This window comes from Sycon ciliatum, chromosome 11 (assembly GCF_964019385.1).
Source record: "Sycon ciliatum chromosome 11, ocSycCili1.1, whole genome shotgun sequence".
Taxonomy (NCBI): Eukaryota; Metazoa; Porifera; class Calcarea; order Leucosolenida; family Sycettidae; genus Sycon; species Sycon ciliatum.
The window spans coordinates 94,970-109,243 of record NC_088653.1 but is presented as its reverse complement, the minus strand read 5'-3'; the positions used below and the strand labels follow the sequence as shown (position 1 = coordinate 109,243).

The 14,274-nt window shown below is 47.5% G+C and overlaps 1 protein-coding gene across 1 annotated transcript in view; it reads left to right on the top strand.

The window, feature by feature from the left end:
• LOC135827294 (slit homolog 2 protein-like) overlaps positions 1 to 14,274 on the top strand; it is a 190,935-nt gene that overhangs the window by 133,467 nt on the left and 43,194 nt on the right. The window contains exon 13 of the mRNA XM_065339819.1: positions 8,101 to 8,214. Within this exon, the coding sequence (XP_065195891.1) occupies positions 8,101 to 8,214 (114 nt within the window). The remainder of the gene's footprint in view (positions 1 to 8,100; positions 8,215 to 14,274) is intronic.

Genomic DNA, 14,274 nt, shown 5'->3' with positions numbered 1-14,274 from the left:
ACGACGAGGAGACCAGTTACTAACATGACAATGAGGTCGGACTACAATAGGGCTTGAAAGTGCTACGTCACAGCATAGCAACAATTTCAAAAATTCAAAAACTGGATGCACTTGGATCCAGTTTTTGTATGGATCCAAGCACATTTCAAGCGGTCTTACCCACAGCATGGTGATGTAGCCAGTGAAACTGACTGATTTGGCTACTGGGGGCGGGGTTATAACTGGTGGCGAAATAAAAGTCACACCTGCATGTGACATGAGTGGGTTGCTATGCACCCACATAATTAGGCAATAGCAAAGTCACACGTTAATGGATCCAAAATGGAAATCTGATGTCAACTTACTACATCCTGGCCGTTTTGACGTCATCACTTTCAAGCCCTATTCGAAGCAGCAACCCAACTTGGGTGGGTCAGCAATATCAGAGATAAAGGAAAGGGAAGCTTAGCGAAAACGAATTGTACAAAACCGGACGCCAATTTTCAACGCTACTCCTCATGCATTGCACTATTGTGGACGAATTGTAGTTCGACATGACGTAGGTTTCGCCGTGTTGTTAGTGACGGCTCATCAGGTGTGTCAAATTTAAAATCGGATATTGAGCGAGTAACGAGAGAGCTTGGAAGCTCAGGGCCCTACGCTATGCTTTCTTGCCTTGATGACCTAGGCAAAAAATACATAGTACATTTTTCATTTCTCCAATTTTTTTTAAGACATAACCTGGGATTCGAACCCGCACTATCGCCCTGCGTGCATTCCCCGATACACTTCGCATACATACTAATTCTTCCAAGTTGCTTCACGTTATGATCTTGCATTTGAAAGCCCTATTTGGATATATCCCCGCTCCGCCAGTTCCGCGCGAGCATGATCCCGCACAACCTTTGTACCTAGAGTACCAAACGTCCTGTTTGATGATCAGCTGGCATAGGCGTGCAAGTCGATCTATCCGAGTTCGCTCAAATTTTGCAGGTAGGTTTCCTTTGGGGTGTACATTGCATGCGCAAAACACTTCAAAAAGTCTCCGAAGGGAACCTTGAAATTGGCGTTCCCCAAAAAAGGTCGCAAAATCACATGATTAAGGGCAGGCGATTTTAATGTCCCCAACCATGAATTGCATGGCAGCAGCTGCACAACACAACCGGAGATGCCACTGAGACATGTGCTACATCCACAACCTTGAGCAGCATGTGTCAAAGCCCACTCGAGGCGGGAACACCTTTGACTTAGTCATGTCGGATGTCCCCAGTGCGGTTACAACTACCATGCACCCACCCTTTGATCGATCAGACCATGCAGTAATCACCACCGACTTTCAGCTAACTCTTTCCCATGATATGCCAGCCACTCGGACCGTTTGGCGTTCCCAACGTGCTAATTGGCCTCGGCTCGCAGCCTTCTACCGAGCAACCGCGTGGAATGAACTGATCACTGATGATCCTGACTCCTCCTGCAGTGATGTAACCAAGCGCATTTTTGAGGGCATCGGGCGGTTCATCCAAACGAAAGTCCTGAAGACGCGACCAGGAGACCCTAGCTGGTGGACTTCCGAATGCTCAGCTGCTGTTACCACAAATCGCCAGGCATGGCGCGGACTCCGCAAGCACTCGACCAATCCTGTTCTTCAGGCAGAGTATAGACGGGCATGCTTGGCTTCTGTGCGGGGACTATCCAGCGCTAAGCAAGCACATCTCCAGCGCACCAGAGCGAAGCTTGCAACAGGCAGCCTCCAGGATAAGTAGTGGTGGATCTTGATCAAGCGCTCCGGAGGCCTCGGTAGAGACAGCTCTATCCGTCAAGCGTTTAAATTATGGTCTTGCAACGCGCAGCCCTTTATCACGCGCTCTTATCTTGCCCATGCTCAGAACTGCCTTTGCCCGTCATGGCGTTTCCTTCCAATGTGCTAAGCTGTGGAATGATTTACACCCTCTAGCTCGCTGTGTGGATAACTCCGCCCGTTTTAAGAAACTGTTACCCCAATGCCTTCTTTTTTCACGCTAGTACTTATGACTTTCAGCTATGCAAGATGCGAACATTATCACCTATCCAATACCGGTAGACTATTATATTAATTATTCATATCTTTTTGCATCTTTCCCTCGAGTGGGTCTATTTTTATTAGGCAATTGTCTGTAATAGTCACCACTATAAATAAAAATCCAATTCAATCCAAATCCCAGTTCTCGTTCACAGCCAAGGCCAAGAGCACACCAGGAATACCGAGAGGGCCGAACTCATATGCCAGTACTTCGCTGATAAATGCAGCCTTGAGAATGACTTTGACACCTCCTGTACAATGCCCCCTTTTGCCCACGCTCCCGGAACTCGTTCACTACAATCCACTTCCGCCCAGCCACATTTCGCTGCACCCTGCTTGCTCTCAACCCCAGCAAGGCCACTGGGCCTGACTCAATACCTGCCAGGGTTATGAAGATCTGCGCTGAAACGGTTGCTCTCCCACTTTCCCGGCTATTTGCCCTGTGCTTCCTGGAAACTTGCAAATGTTGTGCTTTTTCCCAAAAAATGGGTCAAAGTCCAATCCCAAGAATTACCGACCAATTTCCCTGTTGTCTGTCATGTCCAAATGCATGGAGTCGATAATCAACCGTGATCTACTTCCTGGAGAAGAATTCCATCCTGCCGTCGCGGCAATTCGGCTTCCTCGCCGCACTTGGCACATCAGATCTTCTGATAGCATTCCAGCATGAGTGGCACCAGACAGCTGCCCAGCAAGGCCTTGTCAGGGTGCTCGCAGTGGACATCGCTGGGGCCTTCGACAAGGTCTCACACCCAGGATTCCTTCACAATGCAGAGCAATACGGTGTCAAAGGGTCCCTGCTCTGTTGGCTGCAAAGCTATCTCACTAGCCGCAAGATCAAAGTTGTCGTAGGTGGCCAGGCCTCTACTACCCGTAACGTCCTACCGGCTAGTAGTAGTAAAATGAACCCAGGCGCAACCCCGTTCTACCCTGGATGTATACGGACACTGTCCCTGAATATTTGCAGTCTACGTAATAAACTTACTGACTTGTCCCAATTGATATCGGACACAAAAACTGACATTGCTGCTGTATGTGAAACGTGGCTTAACAACTCCGTTCCGTCGATGGAGTTGTCAATCGCAAACTATACTTTATTTCGGCTTGACAGGCGCGACAAACCCGGAAGTGGTGTATGTTTGTATGTTAATAACTCAGTGTTTAGTCACCTACGTCCCGACTTAACAGCCGATGGCGTTGAATGCATTTGGGTAGAGATCAAAGCTCACCCACAACCTCTTCTTGTCGGGTGTATTTACCGCCCACCGAGTCAGTCACTAGCTTACTGGCAGACTTTCGAGGCCATGTTACACAAGGCATCGGGAGAAGCCAAGAATATTCTGCTTTGTGGTGACTTTAATGTTGATCTGGTCAGTCAATCTCCCACATCCCAGCATGCCTCCTTGCATGACATCACAACCAGCTTAGGCCTGCATCAACTTGTAAAATCTCCAACACGCATAACGCTGCAAGGGAGCTGTACTCTATTAGATCATGTCTATAGTACAGCTCAAATCATATCCCCGCCTGATGTGTGTCCAGTTCCGTTCAGCGACCACTGTGCTATTGCAACCAAGATTTGTGTTAAACCAGTGCCGACAGCATTGCCTTCTCAGCGACTTTATCGAAACTTCAAGAGAATGGACTTCGTATGGATATTTCTTGCGCCAACCTCTGTGAACTTCGTGGGTCCTGCGATGACATGTGGCAACAGTGGCTGACTAAGGTTGTGCCCATTCTTGATGCTCATGCTCCATTGCGCCACGCGTCTTCCCGACCAAGACAGCATTCACCATGGGTCAATGAACATTTGTTCCTGTTGATACGACGACGTAACCACGCTCATCGGAAATGGCTGCAATGTAAGTGCCAGACTGATTACGATGCGTTTAAAGAAGCCAGGCGTATCGTGACTCGTATGAACCGTGAATTGAAGACGAATTTTTTTCAGTCTAAGTTCACCAGTGTTCAAGGTAATCCCAGGAAAACGTGGAAGGTTTTGAACGAGTTATCCGGAAGACAACGTGTCCAATCCGTTCCACAATGCTCTGCAAGCAACATTGGGTGTGTATTTGCTGATGTTGTCAGTGATCAACAACGAACACCTGAACTGTGTCTTCCACAGGGCCCAGTGGGACCTAAGGGTTTTACATCCTTCAGTTCGGTGTCAATAGGTTGCGTGCGTAAACTGTTGGGTTCCTTGGACACCAGCAAAGCGACAGGCAGTGATGGAATACCCGCATTTCTTCTGAAGTCCTGCGCTGATTTGCTAGCTCCCTCCTTAACATTGATATTTAATGCATCTCTTGCTGTTGGTTCTGTGCCGGACGGCATGAAGTTGGCACATGTCACGCCGGTATTCAAGGCTGGAAATCCTCAAGATCCGGGAAATTATCGCCCTGTGTCTCTCCTGCCTTTTGTGCCGAAGCTGTTAGAACGAATTGTCCATAGACAACTATCCTCATTTCTGGACAAGGAGAATTTGTACCCTCCCTGTCAGTTTGGCTTTAGACGTCAACATTCAACGGAAGACGCTCTAGTTTTCGTCACGGACACGTTTGTTCGCGCTCGCGATGCCGGACAAATTACTGGTGCTGTGCTCGTGGATATGTCCAAAGCATTTGACAAGGTCAGGCACCAAGTGCTCATTAATGATTTGTTTGAGCTTGGCATATCCGGTTCAGCATTAGTTTGGTTTGCCGACTATTTGTCCAATCGTCGCCAAATAGTGCACATTGCTGAGAACTATAGCCCTCCTTTCCCCTGCATGTGTGGCGTTCCCCAGGGCTCTGTTCTTGGTCCGCTGCTTTTTGTACTCTATGTTCGTTTGATCCAGTCCATTGTCTCCGAGTTTTGTGTGAAAGTTATTCAATTTGCTGACGATATTCTATTGTATGTTTGCGGTACGCAGAAGAATGCGCTTAGCAACTCCCTGTCTGCAGCTGTCTCAGCCATTAGTACCTGGCTGTCAAACCGCAATTTAATTCTAAATGCTCGGAAGACACAAGTGCTCTTCCTGTCTACGCCACATATTACTGACCACCAATTTGCAGTCTACTGCCATGAAGTGCAGCTCAAGCAAGTGACATGTGCAAAGTACCTTGGAATACATTTGGACCAGGAACTTTCTTGGAGCACTCAAGTTGATTCTATGGTCTCCAAACTAGCCAGTAAAATTGGTATTCTGTTCCGAAATCGACACAATATTCCGCTGACTTGCCGAGAAACCTTCGTAAAGTGCCTAGTGTTGCCAGATTTTCTATATGCATCAAATTGTTTTTCTGCTGGCCTTTCCTTAACCCAGTTAGGTAGGCTTGAACGAATGCTAAAGCGAGCTTTGCGTTCAGTGTACGATACTGGTTTTTGTAGCCCATCAAGCCCTTTATTTGCGAGACTTGGTCTAGATCGTTTGGCAACCATGTATTGCAAGAAATTACTGTATCTGACGTGGCGCTGTTTGGAAGGCCGCTGTAGTGTCACATTAAGTCAAATGTTCGAGCGTTTAAATAATGGTCTTGCAATGCGCAGCCTTGTATCACGCACTCTTAAGTTGCCCATGCTCAGAACTGCCTTTGCCCGTCATGGCGCTTCCTTCGAATGTGCTAAGCTGTGGAATGATTTGCACCCTCTAGCTCGCTGTGTGGATAACTCCGCCCGTTTTAAGAAACTGTTACCCCAATGCCTTGCTTTTTCACGCTGGTAATTATGACTTTCAGCTATGCAAAATGCGAACATGATCACCTATCCAATACCGGTAGTCTATTATATTAATTATTCATATCTTTTTGCATCTTTCCCTCGAGTGGGTCTATTGTTATTAGGCAAATGTCTGTTATAGTCACCACTATAAATAAAAAATCCAATCCAATCCAAATCCAGTCAGGGGTGCCGCAGGGCTGCATCCTCGGCCCAACGCCGTTCCTGATCTACATCAACGATGCAGAGGACCACCTACCTGAAGAGGCTAAACTCGCAGTATATGCCAACGACACCACGGTATATAATATTATGTGTATCACAACCCGAGCCAATATCCCAGATGGAGTCGCAACGCTCCAGCAGGCTGTTGATGCACTTGCCAACTGGGGTACCCTCTGGCGAATCAGGTTTGAGCCGACAAATTCGCAAGCCCTCACGATCACCCACCGACGATCCCGCCACCCAGTTCCCTCTATCACATTCCAGGAGACCGACGTACCTGAGGTGGATCAGCTCCGCCTGTTAGGAGTAAAATTTGACTACCAGTTATGCTTCAAGCAGCACATACGCTCCCTCACAGCGACTCGGCTTCTTCCGCAAGGCTCCCAAGGCTCTCAACCCACGATACCGTGCCGTAGTATACCGTGGGTTTGTTCGGCTGATCCTGGAGTATGGGATGTTAGTATGGATGAGCGCAGCAACCTCCACACTAGCCTAGTTCAAAGCCCTCCAACGTAGGGCACCCCACGTCATAGGTGAAGGCTGCTACCTGCCCAGCCTGGACATCCGTGGCTCTGTTGCTGCCTTCTGCTACCTGTTCAAGCTCCACTATCTGACTGGCCCTGCAATGATCACAGCCCTCCTATCTCCGCCAGCACCAGCCTGGGCCCGCACCTGAGCCAGCGTGCGCACAATTGCGAGCCACCATCCGCTCCAGCCGACCCAGATTGTCCCACCTCAGTCTCGGAACAATGTCCTTCGGTCCTTCCCCCATTGTATGATTGACACCTGGAATTGCCACCCAACCTCTATCCTCATTGCTCTCCCCTCCCAGAAATCGATGCAGACCTTCAAGAAGAAGCTCTATGTCCACCTGAGGCATTTTGACTGGGACTGGGCTATCGACCGCCTCTAGCCTCCTCCGGGATTATGCCCCTGGTTCTCCCACCCAAGCCTAATTGTCGCCAATTCTGAGTAGCCAATCTCCACTGCTACCCTATTGCACCCTTCATTTGACACTCTCCTTTCACTCCTATTATCTATTTGATTATTTGCTATTTTCTGCTGTGCTCCAAAACTAGATCCTCTCCTTTCTTCTAAGTCTTCCATTTCTCCTGTGCTTTTTTCCCCTCATGCTTATGCTACCCTCCCTTATTTCGTGCGCCTGCCATGTGAACATGCAGAGACTTCTGGTCGGTTCAGCATGGCCAGCCCACCCAGCACCAGCTCACCCAATGCTAGCCCCAAGTGCCTGCCGGTGAATTGTGTATTTTGTAAAAAATACAATAAAATAAAAAGTACCGGCTTGGAGATGAACATATTTTCACTTCTACCTTCATTAGTGATGTCTCTGCATCATGGACGATGTCCACTTCGGACTCCGTAATCTTGTTTCCCATCCTCTTCAAAAGCACAAAGTGAGTGCTGCTTATATTTTGTATGCTGTATCAGTTGAAATCAGTCTCCGTTCTAGCAACACCGGCATGCAAAGAAATTACCTGCCTGAATATATTCCGCAATAACATTTCTGAACGACTAAGTTTGTTCTTCGAAGATGATGGATAGCACAATCTACTAACCAGAACGTCCCCTCAAGAGAGATTCTATCTGAAGCCTGCAATATGTTCGCTTACTTCTTTTGGGAGAGGAGCGCACACACACCACACTCGACCCACAAGTAGACTACGCGGAGATCGAGAGTTGATCGAGATATTTCTTGCTCACCTCTGATGCCTTTGCATGTGAACGAAAACATTTTGTTGATCGCGTGAATGTCCACAGTTGGGTCGTAGTATTTTGACGTAGATCCTGTCACCGTTCACAGAAAAATTCGCGTTTGTTTGTGACTGATCATAGGGATTCAAACTGGTGTGTGACTTTATTACTGCTCTTCCGGGATTTGGGACTGTTTGATTGGTCATGGGGATCGTGATAGTTGGAGGATCGTGATCGGTCATCCAGACGTGACTGCTCACTGAGTCCTACATAAATATATATATACTCAATGATGCAGACAGCTATATAGGGTGACAATCAATTTTTCTCCAGACTTTTCCCGTTTGTGTCTTACCCTCAAACTAGTCAAGCTATATATATATGCTATGTGCTGCTTTTTGCTCCTGTACTTCAATTTTATTGGTCAGGGCTCAATTGCTCACATGCTTCATGTGATACTGCAACCCAACAATGCACTGATATCAAAGGAGGAAGTTTCATCTGTAATTGCACCACCGCGTATACAAAAAATGAAAAAACAGGTAAGAAGCTGTGACAAGGCCTCTCCATTTCAAACACTTTTTACTACCAGGATTTTCTGAAAACTTGTTCGGATTGGCTTTCCACCGGGTGGAGATAATCGTAGAAAAAGTATATTTCGGGAGTTTAAAAATCGGGATTAGCGCATGTGTAATAGGCTGCGCTACAGGAAAATAAAGATCCTTAGCAAAAGGACAGCAAACGTTAACTTTTGCAGCACTTACTCCCAGCCTGACCAAAGACATTACACAGTAACGGAACAAACGTTCTAGGGTTGGAAATCTTGGCCCTACATTCAGTCAGGTCATTTTGCAAAAAAAGGAGAACAAAACACGTCCATATTGAGACCAGAGCCGAGATTGCTTGCTCCTGTGAGTTTAGCTTCTTTTGGTGACCCTTGGGTTTGAGTTGAAAATGTCTGCGACCACTGTTCGTGACTTTTTCCCTCTATCCCATCTGGGAAACAAAGGACCGGTTCCGCGGACCTCCTGAGGAAGAAATTCACTGGCCTCTCGCAGACGTGGTGAATCTGGAGAACCTTTACCGTCATGGCCGCTGCGTGTACGAAAAGGGTTTCAAGAATATGCGCACAGCGAAAGCTCATGTTCGCCGTGCCCTTGCCATTCCGTCATAAAATATTTCCCCAAGGTATTCATCAGGAACGGCAACAGAATGATGCCTTTATATTTTTGCATTTCTCGCACTTGTTTCCACAAACACTCATATTGCCATGGTTATCACTACTACCGCATGCGGTAGGAATGACAATGCGCTCCTCAATTAATCAATCCTCTCACCCATTTCGTCCATCAAGGCGAACACTTCAACTAAACGCTAACACCCGCCCTTCAAAACCAAGCACATAGAAAAATAGCGCTGCAAACCTCATTTTGTGAACTTAGACTCTATGAATATCAGCAGCATTCTCCATAAGTCATTTTACTAAGCTCAACTGCACCAGGGTTCTTAGCCAGATATCATCTCAACATCGGAAACCTGGCTGGATCCAACCATGCTAAGCACAGAAGTATCCATTCACCACTTTTCCGTGCACCGTCTCGACCTTGGGGAAACTAGAGGTGGTTGTGCTTGTTTGTATGTGAACAAAAAACTGTGTTTCCGGATAGAAGTTGCTTCGCCTCTCAAACCCTGTCTTGTTGGATAACTTTACCGACCAACTGGGCGTCCCGTTGCTTACTAGCAATCCCTTGAGGCTGCAATTACTGAAGCTTCTAGCGATAGAAAGGATAGTGTGATGTGTGGTGATTTTGATGTTGATTTATCGTGTTCTGGCTCTTTCCAAACTTGCCTCCTTGACATAATGTCTAGTCAAGGTCTCCAGTAGACCTCCAGTTGTTCTACCCAACGTCAGCTTTAGAGGTTCATGAGGTATTTGCCTTGTGCAGTTAGCAACTTTCTAATGTGACGTTAGACGTCCAACATGATTTTGTTTGCTATCACTCGGCTTCTACTTTACATTCATCATTGTCACCACGCCAGTATACTTTGTGACATGTAGTTATTTCACGCAACCTTTCTGTTTTTATTTCTTTCTCCTTGTGATTGACTTAGCACCTGTGATAGTTGTGTCGGTAGAGTTCAAAACACCTTCGTTCTACACTATTTCATTTGCGTTGATTTGTCACACACAATAGCTCGTTGAATGCACTCACGTTGCGCCAATATCTTCCATAAAACAATATCATGTAGTTCAACCCATATCATTCAACTTCTCTCTCTCCTCTGATGAGTTCCCAATATCAAAATGGAACGAAACAAGGCTAGTGAGGAGCAACTTTTAGCTGTTGTGGAGTGTGACTGGTGCAGTGCTCGTGCTGATGTCTGCAAGCGTCGTCTGGTCTCCTCTGGTCAAAAGAAAATCTACCACTACTATTTTACGGACAAACTGAAGGTGGCATCACCAAATTCTATTTCCTATGGATATGCAAGGCCGTGGCGGCTGGGGCGGCTGAGGCCGCCCACCTTTTTTTTTTTTTTTTTTGGAGCATACCACAACAAAGCGTGATGATGGCAGCTCAGCGGAAATGTAGCAAATTCTAGTCCGCGATCGTGATTTGCTGCAGAAAAGTCTTTCATTGCTGTAACACTGATATTGCACCAAATGCCTGGTAATGCTTGCAATTGGCTTCAATTTTTGAAATTTTTCCGGAGGAGGCTAATGCTTGTCCCCGATCGTACCGTCTTCTTGGTTTGCTGCAGAATCAAAAAGTATTCCATTATAGTAGTAGTAGTATTCTTTTATTTATAGTGGAGAAACCAAAACAGGCAGATGCCTAATAACAATGGACCCACTGTCTAGGGTGGAGGAGGGGGCAGACATTGCTAATGGTAAATAGTGGCAGCAAAATACAGCAGTTCCAGCACAGCTACAGAAACATGGGCGTAAAGCTAAAAGCAGGCAAGAATGTGTTGCAAAGTGCTTGACTTGAAGCCGGCCAGTTTGGTGATGCCTCGGATATCCGCATGGAGGGAATTCCAGAGAACTGCGCCAGCATGTGTCACCAATTTAGTAAAATGTGCAGTAGTAGCTGCAGGGACGATAAGCAGGTTTATGTTGCCTCCTCGAGTTCTTCGTGACAGAACAGGTCGAAAAAAAGTTTCAAACAATCAACTTCCTGAAGAATTTAGACAACGCCATAATATAAAGCAGAGCAAGTTTAAAGTTGAATGGTAGCGCGCAAGGGAGAGACATGTACACGCTCAAGCAACGTAACAGTGGGAGTCCATGGGGGCACTTTACATGCAGCATGCAGTGCGCGCTTTAAGAGCCTTTTCAGACGGAGGTCCTGGTGAACAGATAGATATGGGGCATAAGCATTGGATGCATATAGAATCTCAGGCATCACAAAGCATTTGAAGTAGCAGATGCGACATGAGAGGGGCAAAGATGCAGCATGGTGGACTAAGACAGCTATTTGAGCAGACACCCTGATAACAACACGTGGAACCATTGTCTGCCAGCACATTGACGTGTCGAAATGTAATCTAGATACTTGGGCGATGGTACCACCGGCAGATCTTGACTATTGTATGTCACGCGTAGGGCAAAGGGTGGTGCTTTGTGAGGAGGGATTGGTAGGATTTGTGTTTTCATTTCATTCAGAATTAAGCCACGCTGTCGTAGCCAGTCACCCAGGTGTTGTACTGCACCCGACAGTCGCTGAGCAACATTTGCCTGTGTCTTGGCACTGGCTCGTAATGAGATGTCATCTGCAAACTGTGTTGGGGAGACACCGTATGGCCTGACCATATGAGGTGTATCTTGAACATACACAACGAAGAGCAATGGACCCAGCACTGCGGAACACCACAGCTACTTGCGTAGGCAGCACTTTTGCTTGGGCCAATCTGGACGTACTGTTGACGATCGGTCAGGTAGTGGGCCATCCACTGTAGAGCAACACCGTCTATGCCGAGAATGTAGAGGTCTCTAACTAGAGTCTGATGCTGCACTTTGTCGAAGGCTTTCAACATGTCTACAAAAGCGACCCCAGTGTAGAGGCGAACCACTTGTGCCTGTTTAATTTGCTTTACCGTTAACACTAGGCCATCAGAGGTGGAGTAGTGGCTATGAAAACCAAATTGTTCCATTGGTAGCAGATCTTGGCTCTCCAGAAAATCAGACAGTTGCTCATGAACAATCCGTTCAAGGATCTTGGAGACCACTGGGAGTAGGGAAACTGGTCTATTGTTCTTAGGTTGGCTGGGGTCACCGGATTTGAACAGTGGGCAGATGCATGCCACTTTAATTAATTCTGGGAATTTCCCCTCCCTCAGTGATCTGTTGAACAGCAAAGTCAGCGATGGGGCCAGCATATCCCCACACAAATGGAGAAGGACAGTTGGTATACCATCGCTTCCAGTTGCTTTAGTTGCAGCAGCTTTCTGAGCTTGGCTGTAGATATTGGCTGAAACGAGTTATAGTTCTTCCGCGGGGCAGCACCATAGTAACACTGAAATGGCAACAAATGCCCCGAAATGCTTGCCATTGGCTTCAATTTTTGAAATTTTTCCCGGGGAGGTCCCCACCCCCCTTCCAAGATGGTGAAGCTTGACCACAATGCTGTAAAAAGCGGGTATTTTGAACTTTATTTCCTGTTCCGTCTTTCGTGGACCCATAAATGGAAGAGTGCGTATTCATTTCTCAGCTTGGGTTCATGTCTGGACATGAATCCTGGCTATGCTTCACAGAAAAAAGAGCACTTTTTGCCTGTTTTCACTGAAAAAAGAGCACATTTTTCAGCAGAAGTTGAGGAACGCGAAAAGCACTAAGTGCGAATTAAAAAAGCACTTTAGGGAAAGGGCTAGTTGCTGCCATCAAGGCTGGCTGAGGGAATGAGCTGGATCCTTGCCGCACTGATGGTTCGCCAAGCCCCCACGAGATAGGAGTCAGCGGCCGCACGCATTACACTGAACAGACCCAGACTGCTCTCTAACCGGCTTTGCTCGCTCCACTGTGCACTTGTGACGCGCCATACAGCGAGGCTGAGAGAAACTGCGGCCGCAGGTGTCACACAGGACCGGCTTGATCTTGTGCTCAGTCCTGGTGCGGTGCGCGCAAGCAACAGCTTCACGGCATGCTGACCTCCAGGTACTCCGGCAGCTGATTGCATCCCACCAAGTCTCTCTCCTTGACAATTGCAATCTTGAGGTCAGCACGGATTGCATCTTTTCACTGCTTCTTGGGCTTGTGTTGAGGTCGGGTCTGGGTCAGTGAACCGAACAGGAGTAGCCCGGGCAAGCGTTTGGGTGACATGCGGATAACATGACCAACCCAAGTCAGTCTGCGAAACATAATCTTCTCTGTAACTAGCTCGGTATCACCCCACCACGTTCGGACTGTGGATGAGGAAAAGTGAACCTCTTGCTGCCTCTTTCCGCTGATGCCAAATATAGTCCGCAAGCATTGGTTGTGGATTAATTCAAAACAATGCACATCCCGCTGCAGGGTTTCCAGGTTTCAGAGCCATACAGCAATGCTGAGAGAACAGAGGCTGTGTATACATTACGTTTCGTGGAGACCGGTAAATCTCCCTTCTTAAAGATTGGCTTACGGAGGCGTCCGAAAGCTTTGGAGGCTGCAGCTATGCGATGAGTGACGTCTGCAGATGTTGTGCGATCCGGTGTTATGAGGCAACCAAGGTAGGTAAACTCAGTGACATGCTGCACGTCACCTGCTGCTGTGCGAAGGGTGCCACATCCGTTTCGCGTACTCCAGTCCCAACCGCCATGAATTTAGTCTTCATTGCGTTCATCCTGAGCCCGAGTGAGGTGGCAACATCACTGAACAGCTGGAGAGCAGATTGGGCGCCATTCCAAGTTTTGGCTAGGAGGGCACTATCATCGGCAAACTGGAATTCTGTTGCACATGTGGAGCTGGCTGGCTGCGCTAAGTCTTGCATTAAAGAGTTGATCACTGCGGTGACTCATAACGTAAATGCCGACTTCCGGGTTGGTCAAAGCAACATTCCGCCACTGGTCCACGACTGCGCACATGTAAATGTTGAACAACACCGGTGCCATTGTGCAGCCTTGCCGGAGACCATTTTTCACAGGGAAACCATCAAGGAGCTGATCGCCAATTCGCAGCTGTGCCACCATTCCAGTGTGGAAGGCTTCAATCAAGGCCACCATCTGAGCAGGCACTCCCAAACGGTGCAGAGCGATCCAAAGGCCAGCACGAGGCACAGAATCGTATGCCTTGCGTAGATCAATGTACACAGAAAAACCTTTGGCTTGATGTTCACGGCGTTTTTCAAAGACTTGCCGCAGTGAGAAGACCATGGTCACAGTGCCTCTCCCAGAACGGAATCCACATTGGGAATCTGAAAGAGGGGAATCCGCGAACTTCTGCAACCTGTTAGCAATAAGCCGTGCAATTACTTTGCCAGCGACGTCGAGGAGTGATATTCCACGCCAGATAGTGCATAACGTCAAATTGCCCTTCTGGGAATCTGAACCAAACCGGCATCATTCCACTCCTGTGGAACTTCACCCGCCTGAAAGCAGTCTATCGGAAGCTCATGGAGCTTGGAGACAAG